Source organism: Eumetopias jubatus, unplaced genomic scaffold (genome assembly GCF_037043125.1).
Source record: "Eumetopias jubatus isolate StellerSeaLion01/CBP00866 unplaced genomic scaffold, mEumJub1_p1.0 scaffold_14, whole genome shotgun sequence".
Lineage (NCBI taxonomy): Eukaryota > Metazoa > Chordata > Mammalia > Carnivora > Otariidae > Eumetopias > Eumetopias jubatus.
The window spans coordinates 76,213,420-76,227,429 of record NW_028274820.1 but is presented as its reverse complement, the minus strand read 5'-3'; the positions used below and the strand labels follow the sequence as shown (position 1 = coordinate 76,227,429).

At 39.0% G+C, this 14,010-nt stretch overlaps 1 protein-coding gene across 1 annotated transcript in view; it reads right to left on the bottom strand.

Annotated features, from left to right (window-relative positions):
- The window catches only part of CFTR (CF transmembrane conductance regulator), a 140,779-nt gene that overhangs the window by 102,461 nt on the left and 24,308 nt on the right, over window positions 1–14,010 (bottom strand). The window contains exons 6-9 of the mRNA XM_028104872.1: window positions 12,993–13,156; window positions 12,060–12,185; window positions 8,061–8,307; window positions 6,085–6,177 (exon numbers count right to left, since the gene is read on the bottom strand). Of these exons, the coding sequence (XP_027960673.1) occupies window positions 6,085–6,177; window positions 8,061–8,307; window positions 12,060–12,185; window positions 12,993–13,156 (630 nt within the window). The remainder of the gene's footprint in view (window positions 1–6,084; window positions 6,178–8,060; window positions 8,308–12,059; window positions 12,186–12,992; window positions 13,157–14,010) is intronic.

Below are 14,010 nucleotides of genomic sequence, written 5' to 3'. Positions count from 1 at the left end.
CGCCACTGGCACCATCCTCTAAGAAGCCTAAAGCACTTAAGTAGTTCTTAAGTATAAATGTGATGAGATTCCCAGATAATTCAGATGAATTCCCTTATATGAGAATAGCTGGGAGGAAGGAATTCCCTTTTGAAAGTTCCCTGCTGGGGTGCCTGGGTGGCTCAGTCGTTAATCATCTGCCTTCGGCTCGGGTCACGATCTTGGGATTGAGCCCCACATCGGGCTCTCTGCTCAGCAGGAAGCCTGCTTCTTCCTCTCCCACTCCCCTTGCTTCTGTTCCCTCTCTCCTGTCTTTCTCTCTCTAATAAATAAATAATCTTTAAAAAAAAGAAAGAAAGAAAGAAAGAAAAAGAAAGTTCCCTGCTTCTCTATTGCCCCATGGGAAGCTTTAGGGTAGTGGGGTCTTCATGCCAGAGTAACCAGCCCCAGTGACTGATTGGGAGGAAGCTCGTGCATACAGTCTTGAGGGAATCTATTCCCACGTTCTCAACCTCCAAATACACTCCTTCCTAAAATCAATCTGCCTGAGATATGCTTGCTGTTTGTCATTTCTTCTTTCCCACTTCCTGGCTCACAATCGAACTTGCCTCACTTGACAAAGAAGAGGAGCCTGTCACCAGTCCTAAGTCTTACTGTGCTGTCCTTCCTGGAGTGTAAAAACCTCTAGGACACACACAAGGGGACCACAGAAGAATAATTTTCTTTCTTGTGAAAGAAAGCAAAGCCAGGAATACTGAAGGAGGTAACATCTCATTTCACCTGCAGGCAATCTATGGGTCTTACCTAGCTTAGAATAAGATTACAGAAATTAGTGGCAGGATAAGGTATTTTAATTAATTATTTGATAACTTAATTTTTAATAATTTAATAAATTTTGTTGGTACACATTAATTATCTTATTAATTTTAAGGTTGCTATACTTTCTCTTGACAGAAAGCAAGCTGAACGGCTTGACAATGAGAACTGACTTCGTAAATTCATTTATCTTCCATAAACTGAACGCACTCAAACTATAATGCCAAGGTTTTCACAAAAATCCATTTAACATACTTAGACAATATACAATAAACAGGAATTACACCTCTTGCCACCACTTAAAACTACACAAAAATTTACGTCAACTTCACAGTGTGTCAGAGATTATGTGTCATAGTTTTTCAAAATTCTTTTAGATCATACATAAGCAATTAAGTTTGAAGACCACTGCTTTGACTTCTCATGATATGGATGGCTAACGTCCCCCTTAGCCATCAAACAACTAAAAGCAAAGTTTTTAAGAAGCAGACAATAAAAAGACTTTATAAAATGGGACAAAGGCATTTGTTATTCCCTTATTCACTTGTTTTTATAAAAGATTTCTTTATTTATTTTAGAGACAGAGAGTGTGAGCAGAGGAAGGGGCAGAGGGAGAGGGAGAGAATCTCAAGCAGACTCCCACTGACACAGAGCCTGACCCGGGCTCAATCTCAGGACCCTGTAATCATGACCTGAGCCAAAACCAAGAGTTGGACACTCAACCCTCAACCGACGGAACCACCCAGGCACCCCGCCCTTATTTATTTATTTATTTACTTACTTACTTACTTATTTATTTATTTATTTCACAACTAGTTATTGAGCATCAGCTCTATATTAAAGACCACTTCAAAAATCCCACACGGGAGAATAACATGAATATATATTACTGCTGAAACATGCTTAGTGCTAGAACTGAAAAATCACACCAAATCTTATGGGAGTACATTACAGAGGGCAAGCAACTCAGCCTGGAACTTGACCAAGCAATGACCTGAGGAGGGATAGAAGTGGGACTTCCAAGACCAAGAAATGGTACAGGTGCTCCGGGAAGGCAGATCTGCATGTACGACGGTTTAGGCTTAAAAAAACAGTATGTCTCAGCAGTGGTGAGTGGCCAGGTCAGATGTATGTGGCAAAATGACAAAAGGTGTCCTTGCAGGCTGTTGAAGGACTTGTTGTGCCATGCTTGGAAGTGGGACTTTTAACCGATAAGCATGTGGACCAATGGAAGGCTGTTGTGGCTAATAATCTTTATTTCTGATTATAGAAGACACTTATTTCAAGGAATTTGGAGAATACAGAAGAGCAAAACAAATAGAAATCACTTGTAGTACTACTACTGAGAAGAAATCATACATAACATTTCAACTGAAATCCCTCCACTTTCTTGGGGCACCTGCCTGGCTCAGTCGGTTAAGCGTCTGCCTTCAGCTCAGGCCATGATCCCCAGGTCCTGGGATCGAGCCCACATCAGGCTCCCTGCTCAGCGGGGAATCTTCTTCTCCCTCTTCCTCTGCCCCTCCCCCCTTCTTGTGTTCTTGGTCACTCTCTCTGTCTCTCTCAAATAAATAAATAAATAATCTTTAAAAAAAAGAAATCCCTCCACTTTCTTACATATAAATATAGATATATACGATTTTGTATATAAATATATACATATAACCAGGAATGAAAGGTACAGCATAAAGAATATAGTCAATATTATTATAAAAACTCTGTATGGTGACAGATGGTTTCTACACTTATCATGGTGAGAATTTTGTAATGTATATAACTGTTGAATCACTATGTTGTATACCTGAAACTAATGTAATAGGTCAACTATATTTCAATAATATATATATACATATTTTACAAAATTAAGAAAAAATAAGGTGGTGACTCACTTTTTATTACTTATAATAAATCATCAATATTTTCATATACCATTAAATATTATTTTAATATAATTTTTAGTTGTAAGGTAGTATCCAAAAGTATGGATAAACTATTTGCATGTACTTTGCTATAAACTGGGAAGCACATTTTTTTTTGTAAAAATTCCCACAAGTGGAGTTTCCAGAGCAAAAGACATATGAAATTCCAAGTCTTGTCAATAGTAGTTCTAAATTTTCTACCATCAATAATTATATGAGAGTGCTTGTTTTCAAGAACCCTTATGGACACTGATTTTTGGTTTTGGATTTGTTTTAACTTCTTTTTGTAGTTTTATAGGTGAAAATGGAATCTCACTATTGATCTTATTTTTATTTATTTGCTCCCTAATAAGATTGAACATTTTCCATGTTTACATGTCCCCTGTAGTTGTGCATGAAATGGTTATGATATCCTTTGTCTTTACCCCATTCTTGTGACATCTCAACTAGCTGGCTAATGGTTGACAAGTCATTGTTAACATTCTGAACTTCAGTCTCTGGTGTTGTTGAGGGTATTAAATGAGATCATGTATTTGAAAGCAATATACCATAAAGCAGCAGTCACTCTTTTTTGTTTTGTTTTGTTTAAATAAAGAGCAGTATGGTGAGTGGTAAAGCGTTTTGGAGTCAGAGAAACTTAGGTTGACCCTTTAGCTCTTCCCTAATTTGTTGTCTAACTTTGTGCTAGTTGCTTAAACTAAGTTTTCAGTTTCCTAAGAAGTAAGTAGTGATTTTACCCACTCCCAGTCTTGGATTGAGGGCAGAATCATATATAATTCACCAGGGACTTGCCCCTTGGGTAACTGGGTGGCTGTTGATGCCAACAAAGGAAATAGCAAATACACTGGGAGGGGAGGGTGTGTGAAGCTTGGCGAGTGATGAATGTGAAGTGCTTGAGGAGCATGCAGGAACTTTAGAAATGCATAAGAGAAGTTCAGGAAAGAAACTGGGGCCAGAAATTTGCATTTGAGACTCATAAGTACATTGATCTCAGTTTGCCCTGAGCTTGGGGTCACCCACAGGGGGCATGAAATGCTAGAAGAAAGCCTAAACGGGGACCCCATGCCCATCACCATGGAAGCAGCAGGCAGGGAAGAGGTAGAAGTCATGGTCTGAGGATAAAATAATATGGAAACAGTGGTTGCACTAAAGCTAAGTGATCAATTCAAGAAGAAAGGAACCGTTTTGATGTGTCAGCGAGGGCAGAATCCAGACTGCGGTAGGGAGCAGCCCATGAAAGATGAGGAAATAACAACAGGCGTGACAACAAAGGGACGGAGAGGAATAAGGTTTGGAGGATGAAGGTGGGTGGACAAAAGCAAGGGAAGACTTTTTTTTTAACTGGAAAACATTTGAATGGGAAAAGGAGTCAGTTGAAAGGAGATGTTGAAGCTCTTAGAGAGAGGACTGCTGGCCCCCTGTTCTAAGATGAAGTGAGGTAGTAATAGCTCAGTCAAGGGCAGGGGGAAACATCTATCTTTCTCTTAGACATGAAGGAAGGAGGAATACATAATTCCAAGGGTGACCAGGGAAGTTGGAAGCATTCATACATGATAATGGCTTCTCTTTTCTTCTGTTTTGGAGAAGGCAAGGCCGTGCAGATCCTGAGAGAAGTTGGGGCTTTTGGGAAAGTGGTAAAAATCTGGAATAGCCTCTGGGGAAATGGTAAAGAAAATTAATTAAGACAAATGAAAAGATGTCCCAGGAAGGTTTACAGGCCCTACTGAGGTTGAAACAAGAACAGTGTAAAGCTTACAAATGATTTTATGATTTTCCTAGATAGCACCTACCTCACCAAGGTCCATAAAGTAACGTTTTGCAGGAAAGGAACCAGCGGAAGGAAATGGGAATTGAGAGAGTTGTAGGAGAAGAACTGAAATGACTGGTCTTGGAATAAGCAGGGATTGTACCAGGCAGGGTCCAAAGGGAGCACTGAAGAGACTAGAAACCTTGAACCTGAAAGACTACAGTAAAGGTGGGATTTAGAGACAGACAGAGCTGGACGGTTAGGAAATTCTGGGCTGAGAAGAGATTTCAGAGTGTAACATTTCCAAACAAGCACCACTATCCTGAGCAAATGTGATCAAGAAGTGTCCAGAATTTGGCAGGTGATAGTCAAAGACTGGAGGATGAAGATATAGCCAGATGGGAGGCAACAGTTGGGTGAACGGATTGTAGACTATGACTTCCGGGCCCAAATTCTGGCTCTGGCCCCTACCAGTTGTGTGAGCTGACCCAGAACCCTTAACTTTTCTTAGCATCCACTTTCTTATCAGTAAATTACTTAGGTCACAGGAATGTTAAGTGAATTAAATGAGACAACACGAATCGAGCGCTTATCCTAGGGCCTGGCACAGAGGAAGGGTTTGAGCATGTTACCTATTTCATTAGATGGAAGGAGAGGGTAATGGAAGATTTTTGCAGCAGAGCAGAGAAATGATTTTATCTGAAATTAGGAGGGAAAATGTTAAACTTCTTATTTTTCCCTCATGCCTAGAACGGCCTTTGAAACTCCTAAAAACAAAGAAGTAAAATCAATCTGATCCCTTTCTGACCTGACATTTTCCCACAAACAATTTTGCTAGGCAGATAAAGAATTATTCTCTAACCTGTATCTTTAAAAATGAAGTGAAATGAAGGCCTCACCGTCAAGTTGCTTATATAGATAAAACCAGTTTCAGATATTTTGGAAAATGTAGAAGTAGGGCACTGGTTTGGTAACTCCTATCTTTACTCAGCAGGTATAAGCAGTAAGGAAAGAGGAAATCAATAGGTGTTCTCAATCATCAAATATTGCTTCTTGAGAGGCTGAACATCCTTGATAATATTTTCCTGACTTTGAGATATACGAGAGAATTTTTAATAGCGAATGGATATAAGTAAAAATAGAAAACAACACAGGGATGTATCTCTCCTACATCTTCACGTTGACCGGTGTATGCAAACACATTGGACTGGAACTTGAGATCAGAGAAAGGAGCATTTCTTGAGGAACTATTATGTGCATGGTACTCTGCTGAGCGCTTCACACTTCACAACAAACTTGCAAGAAACCAGGCACTGGTTGCAAGGGAAATATTAATATTTCATTTTACAGATGGAGAACCAAAGGCTCCACAAGTAGTTCGATCTAGATTACGCACAGAATAAATGGCGGAGCCAAAATTCAAGCCCTACTCTTACCAGGCTCCAGAACCTCCGAGGTTTGCATTACTTCCTAATCTTAATTGATCCAGTAAGTGCAACGGCTCCCCTCTCAGCGCTACCAGTTCAATTATCATTCTAACTTTCTTGTCTATCAGGGTGAAAACCGGATTCGCAAAGGAGAAAATGCTGAAGTATTTAGAGCAAACAATCAAAAAATTCTGACCTCCTTCCAGAAGGCTGTTACATTCTCCATCACTACTTCTGTAGTGGTTAAGTTATATTCCAACGTCTTATACTCTTGCTTTTGTAAGAAGTCCTGTTTACAAAAGAAGGCAAAAACATATTGTAGAACTAGAATAGCATTATTGCTTTATTACACCCACTTTACACTCTAATAGTTCGGTATCCTGTATTTGGGTTTTATGAAGATTTATGAATACATTAGAAATTACTTCTTAATAAAATAATTGTTCGCAGTGTTCTAAAGTTATTTGCCAAGCACTAGGATTTATCACATTTGAAAGGCACTCTTAAAACATGCAATTTTATAAAACTGTTTTTATACATTAGATTTTAACACGCAACTGATTCTTCCTTCTACACTTACATGTTAACCTGGGTGGTAAATTTATAAGGCCTCCCTGAATTACCCTCCAATGTAGCCTCAATTCAACATTAGGACAGAGAGAAAGCTAATGTCTTCACGTCTACAGCACCCTCCTTATTTGAGGCATCAATAGCATCACTTCTCTGGGTTACATAAAGGTATGAAGATCTGAAATAACTGATTTTGAAGCATCGAACCTTGCCTCTAAAAGAAGGGTTCAGTTAGACATTACTAGGGCTCTCTGAGGAAAGGTGGGAGCATCGGGAAGTCCTACCACAGCAGGTATTGAGGACAGCCTGCTCCTTGCCTCGCTTTGGCTTTTTCTCCTCTACTCCTCTCTCACTCACTATCTCTACCTTGGTTTCTCTCTTTTTCTCCCAGTTTCGTTTCTCTGCCTACGTTCCTGTTCAGGGACTCTCCCTGTCTTTGTGATGTTCTCTCTTCAAGTTTGTATGTATGTTCCTTTTTTTCCTCTCTCTCTTCTCCATCTCTATCTCTATCTCTCTCAGTTGAGAAGGGTTAACAGAAGAAATAAGATTAGTCTAAGAGCTGTTATGGGTTCTGAACTACATTCCCCAATTTGTCTAACTCACAGATCTCAAACCCGCATAGTTTCAAGATGATAAATTTAAGGAGGGTGGCTGAGTAGAGACTGTACAGAACGGGAGAGGGCAGGCCCTCTTTGAGGGGGGAGTTGCCACAGCTTATAAGGGAAGAGGACCCAGTTACTATATATTCCAGTTCTTCAAAAGACATGATTTAGTGTATATGTAACATCACCCAACTTTTAAATGCTGGCAACTAATGCAAATGGGCTGTTTGTTTGATTGTTTTTAATTTAAAGATCAAGTGAAACAGGTTCAAGGCTAAAATTAGGTCCATGGGCCACCACCGGCAAAGTCTGGCCAAGATTACATAATGGCAGAACCACCTAAAAGTGGTTCACCCTTCACCCTCATTTTTCTTTCTATCACAGTGATTTATTTTCTGGTTAAATATTTAAATGGATATCAAAAAAGCGTAAGAATATACTTTTGATCTGTATATTAATTATAAAAATTACAACCACACATAAATTCATGGTGGTGATTCAATTAGCTTTATATATACTGGTATAATCACCTGAGGACTTTAGAACTTCTCTTCCAAGCTACCAGCTACATCAGCATTGCTAGGATGTGACATAAAATGCCATTCTCATTCTAACGTTCTGGAAAGTAGGTTGAAAATTTTTTAAAAGTTTAAGGTGAACATTCTTAGCTTTAGCTGGAATGTTTTATGACTTCCTGCAATCTTTTGCACATTTGCCAAGTTCATTAGAACTGATCTACTGGTTGATTAAATAAAATTATCCAGATTACAGGAACAATATTTTCTTCAACTTCTTTGACTTGAGAGAATCTCACAGACCTTCATTTATTTCACTGTGCTTTCATCACAAGGGCTCATTAGACTACACGTAGACATCAAGAGAGGATCCTGTGCATCGAACAGGCCCAAGACCAAGACTTTGTCTCCAGAGACTTTGCTCACTAGAAAAGTTCAAAACTGTTCTAAAATCATTGCATACGATGCCCGGTTAGGTACATTACCTGTATTTTGTTTATTGCTCCAAGAGAGTCATACCATGTTTGTACAGCCCAGGGGAACTGCCGAGTGACTGCCATGCGCAAAACGATGCAGAATGAGATGGTTGTGAATATTTTTCGGAGGATGATTGTTTTGATCAGTGCATAGGGAAGCACAGATAAAAACACCACAAAGAACCCTGAGAAGAAGAAGGCTGAGCTATTGAAGTATCTCACATAGGCTGCCTTCCGGGTCAGTTTCAGTTCTGTTCTATAAAAAAAAAAATATATAAAATTTAGGATGCTTACTAACTTTTCAAATACCGGGCATCTTGGAATGTAAAACCTGAACAGAAGCTCTCAAGGCTTTCTGTCTGTGTTCTGATCCTAGCTCCACCCTATATGAGCTGTGTGACCTTGGGCAAGTTATTTAATCTCTCTGGGCCTCAGTTACCGTCTCTGAGAGAATAGCAATGAATGCACGAGTGTCTTGGACATCATACCTGTAAATATTTATTTTTAAATTATAATTCATAATCTCAATTATTATTTCTATTGCTATGATGACAGTATTTCAATATCTTTAATCACTTCATTATTACTCTGTAAGATTAGTAAAGATTTTGATTCAAATTTTTTATTTGTTGGTGCTTTAAGTAATTAAGTGTGGAAATGAGGACAACATTGCAAGATTATAAAGGAAAAATATACTTTTGTGATTCCCTAATGGATTCTTAACATTTTAGAAATTCTAGATTGGCTTTGGGGAACACTGAAAACAACAGATAAGTAGCAAAGGAGTGGTTTCTCAACCCTTAGCATGGGTGAAAATCACCTGACAAACTTGTTAAAATGCAGCCTCAGGCCCACCACCCAGAGATACTGACTGAGTGAGTTTTCAATCGGCTTCCAGAATCTATGTTTTAACAAGAACCCAAGGGATTCTGTTGCAGGTAGCTCCTGAAAAGTTACAAAAGAGTGGCTACTATAGTTCTCTGTCTCTCAGTTTAGTATGATTATTTGCAAAAATCATTTTTTAAAGATTTTATTTCTAAGTCATCTCTACACCCATCATGGGGCTCAAACCCACAACCCCAACATCAAGAATCACACGCTTCACCAACTGAGCCAGCCAGCTGCCCCTGCAACAACCATTTTTCACTTCTGATCTTCTAGTCTGAACTGCAAATGTGAACTTTTTTTTTCTTTTTTTAACACACAGAGAAGAGGTTTCAGTGCTCTAGCAGGCAGAAAACAGGGAGTGCCGATGCTGGTAATGAGAGAGAACAATGCTGCCTTCAACCTCCATCCCACTCTGCCGGGACCAGAAAAATTAGAGTCTGTTGTGATCCTCCTATTCGGTTCTTGCAGGGGGAAAGGCAGCCATGAACAGACACGCAGAGGTTCTGCCGGTGAGGGGGAGGGGGGAAGCGAGCAACAGCACCAGCTGTGCCTGGCATGTGGGGGCTAGTTTCACACATGTGTAGAATTCAGAGAAGAAATCTTTCGGTTTTTGTTTTTTTTTAGTCTGAGAAAAAGTCTAACCCTGAGCACCTTGATAAAGAACATGAAGTTCCACGTGCCCAACCTAGACCATGATTCACAATGTAATGTGGTCTAATGCTTACTTAGTTCAATCACTTGGCACTGAAGGCAGACTGTGATTTTGGAATCTCACTGGAGTTTGGCCCCTGACCCTGCCAGTGATAGCCATACCTTCTTAAGCCAACTGCTCTTCCCTTTGATCCTACAGAATCCAAGTGTGTAGAAGGGAAACATACCATCTCCCAGGCAGAGTCATTGCCAAGAGAAATGAGAGCACAGCAGAGGGCCCGGCACTAAGAATCTATGCTTAGAATCCTTAATCCTCAACAGAAAAAAGGAATAATAGTGGCTAGGTTGATGTTAATAAAATGCTAGAAAACCTTGTTCACAAAAATGTTCACAAATTTGTGAAAATTGTTGTTGAAATGTATTAGAAACTGTCGAGGAAAATGGAAGAAGTGGTATGACAAGAAAAGAATAATGGACTCAAAAACATTTCTAAGGATCACCCAGAAAGCAGTACTCTCTGTAATAAAATCACTTGTACTTTATGAGTCATAAAAATATTTTATCAGTTTCTTATTAAAAAAAAAACCTGAAAGTGACTTTATTACAGAAGAGCGATAAAGGAGTAGATTGGCAGGGAGTTTTATACAGTCTCTGCCCAGTTCAATAGGAGCCCAGGCTGAGGCAATAACCCCTTTGAAGGGTATCCTGACGAGTTCTTCCAGAATATTACATTTGCTCTTTTGAGTAGAAGCAACTCTTGCTTTCCCATATTTACATCAGCACTTCCCAGCCTTTTCAGGTAAAAATTTCATGCCAGATTAAGGAACCAGATTACACAAGTTACAACCAACCATTTGCTATTAGAATTGGTCAGACAGAAATATGCAATAGAAAGGATGAATTTCATCTTTTGAGGAAGAAGAAAAATAAAAACCAAAGTCAAGAAAAGTCAGCACCTAGAATGACCTGACCAGGAGTCTATCTTGAGGCCCGAGACAACCGGATCCTCTGATCAACTCCTCCTCCCATTCTTGGTATGCCTGTGCTTACAGGCGTAGAAGTGACCAAGGGGACAAGTATGATGGAAAACTCACATGTTACTAAGAAAAACAAGTTCAACTGACTAAACGATTCCCCAAGATCTTTAAGGATGTTTCATGGAAAGAAAATATAATTCCTTTCCTGGATTTGTCTTGAAAGGCATAATAAAAACAGGTGACCAATAATGTTTGGGAAATATTTACTCTTTCACTCTCTCTATTTACATGGCAAAGGACTTAATATTTCAGCATTTCTTTTGTTTTTCCAATCACACACCTGCAGCTCAGTTACCACTGTCTACCAGAATCAGCAGCCCCAATTCCTCATAACCATGTTCACACCCTCCAAGAGGGTACTCTGCTTTTTAGTATATTTTTCCCTGTGAAACTCTCATGTGCTATAGGACCTTAAATTACCTGGTCTTCAACAGTAGTATGTCTATCACTGAGTCTCCTAGAACCCTTTTTGACTGCAGTTTGTAGAACACGGAACTTGATTGAAGAAAAATGGTCTCATGGCTGCAGAAATGCCCTAATTTATATTGTGCCCCAAACTGTCACAGGAATCATATCTCAGTCTGGGCTGTACTTTTTTGCTGGATATAATCCTTACCAATCAGTGAAAGAGAGGTTATCTGAGGTGAAAAAAGACTAGAGACAGGTGCCAAGTACTGATTCTCTCAGGTGATGGCTTTCATTGCTTGAGCTGACCTCTCAAGTGCAGGGTTTCTAGAAACATAATTTATGGATATATTACCCTGCATTATTATTCTTAAGGAAGAATGATGATATGATATTTTAACCAAAGAGAAGGGTTTCTTTCATTTTTCATGAGCCATAACATAAGTTAAGTGAAATGGAATAACAGAAAACCACTTATTTGGTTCAGAATTATACAGTTATGACTCTGGTAGTTTCTTTTTTTTTTTTAAGACTTTATTTATTTATTTGACAGAGAAAGACATGGCAAGAGAGGGTACACAAGCAGGGGAGAAGCAGGCTCCCCGCGGAGCAGGGAGCCCTACGCAGAGCTCGATCCCAGTGAACCGAAGGCAGACGCTTAACAACTGAGCCACCCAGGTACCCTCTGGTAGTTTCATTTGAGGTTTCAATCAGCCTCCAGCACTGTGATCATTATTGTAGTTAATAAGTATAACAAGGAGTCAGAAACACATATAGGAGGTTCTTTCATAAGGCATAAATATCTTTGTAATGAAAAGTAACACACTTAACCAACTAAATAAAACTACAGCCCATGAAAATGACTTTATGCTACTTGATATTGATGCATGAATATTGATGTAACTTAAAACAACTGATAGTCAGAAACTTCAAATATGAACTGGAAGTAAGTCCACTGTGACATACTCATTTTTAAAATACTAAACATTGACTGGCTAATGATATTGAAATTATCAGAAGGACTTACTGTCTTATGTTTTCAATCATTTTTTCCATTGCTTCCTCCCAGCAGTATGCTTTAACAGATTGGATATTTTCAATCATTTCTGAGGTGATCACAAGTCTTTCATTGATCTTTCCAGCTCTCTGATCTCTGTAAATCAATCAATCAATCAATCAAATACTTAGTAAAACGAAGTCAAATTGTCACGAAGAACTACAAAAGCTTTTTTGAAAAGGCCACACTTCTTACCAAACAGATGGACACTTATTTTATTATCTGATAGATAATAACAAAAACAACAGCTATCTTTTAGTAAATGCCCTCTATGTACCAGACACTATTAGACACATTCCATAGACTGTCCCAGTGTAGGACACCTCATGGCGCTCCAGGAAAAGTGGTTATTTCCATTTTAAAGATGAAAAACCAGAGACTCAGTGAGGCAAAGTGGCTTGGGATTCAAGCCAAGAGCTAGCAGACTCCAAAATTTGTATACATTCTATCATCTTCTAGCTGACAAACTCTAGAAGTCCTCTATCATACACTGGGACTGGTATCACTGACACATTCTGTAATAAAAAGTAACTAAGGTTCTGGTGTGATGATCCATGACATGAACCAGAGTAGGAAAAACCTATAGAGCTCTATCCAAAATATATGCATTCCCTCCCATGCACATATATGCTTTATCCATTCTATCTAAGTCTTACGATCTATACAAATGAACTGAATCTTTACATATTTAAAAAGAAATTCTATAGACAGATACGCCAAAAAAAAAAAATACATCCCATTGATATAGGGAGTATTATTTACACTATTAAAATAATTCCTTTTTACTGATACCCAGTAAGTAGATCCCGGTTCAGTAAATAGAGCAGTCCTGGTTTTACTCGAGTAGACTTTGTGAAAATCAATTTAAAACCCTTTCGAGCTGTGTAACTAGAGGGCTACTACCTGTACTTCATCAAAATTCTTCCCAACACGGCTTGAAAAAGGGCGAGGACTATGAGGAAAGCAAGACCACAGAAGGCGGAGGCTTGTAACAAATCCCAGAGCAGCCCCATCAGGAGCGTCACTTGTAAGGGAGCAATCCACACAAAATGTGCCAGTGCCAGTCCCTGGAAAACAAAATCCCAGTGAAAACCAGTGACAGACAAACAAGCCTAGATGAGAGAAAGTGAGCACAGAGAACTCAGACAGTCAAACACATCATGGTTCCCAGCATGCTAAAATCAAGGTTTTCGTTCCATGGAGGGCACAGCAACGCGCATAAACATTCTACAAAAAGACTAGGATTTCCCAGGGAACAAATTTCGAGTCATTGCATTTTTCAGTGTATTTTTATTCAATGCAATTAAGATTAAATATCTTAAGTAGCATGTCAGGGATTTATTTTACATAATTTACTTCTATTTGGCTAAAGCAAGAGCCATGACGTAAACATGCAAGAGCAAAGGGGTCTCCAAAGGCTCTCAGTATAACAACTCTATCACCTGACAAAATATTAAGAATAAATGCACGCTTAATTCAATCATAACTTATTTAGCACCTGCTGTAGGTTTAACATGCTGCTAAATACTGAGAATGCTAAGATAAATAAAACACACTATCTGTCCTCAAAGACCTTGCATTTATTTGTGTCATAAGACAGCACTGAACAAGAATTGCTCAGAGTATCACATTCAGGCAAAGTAAATAACTGATTTAAAGTATTCAGAGGAAACAAGATCTGATAAAACTTGAATTTTGAAAAGCTTCATTAAATACATAGCAAGCCAAGATGCCTTTGCATTAGGTGGTCCCATGAGACCCCAGAATGGCACCTGGCTACACAACCGTTGCTGGCAGAAATAGAGAAGGTAGGGATGTGTATGACTTAACCATATGTCACCATTAACAGACCCAGGAAAACCCTTGGGCCTGTACGAGGTATAACGATAATGCAGAAAATATTAAGATTAAATCAGTAGGT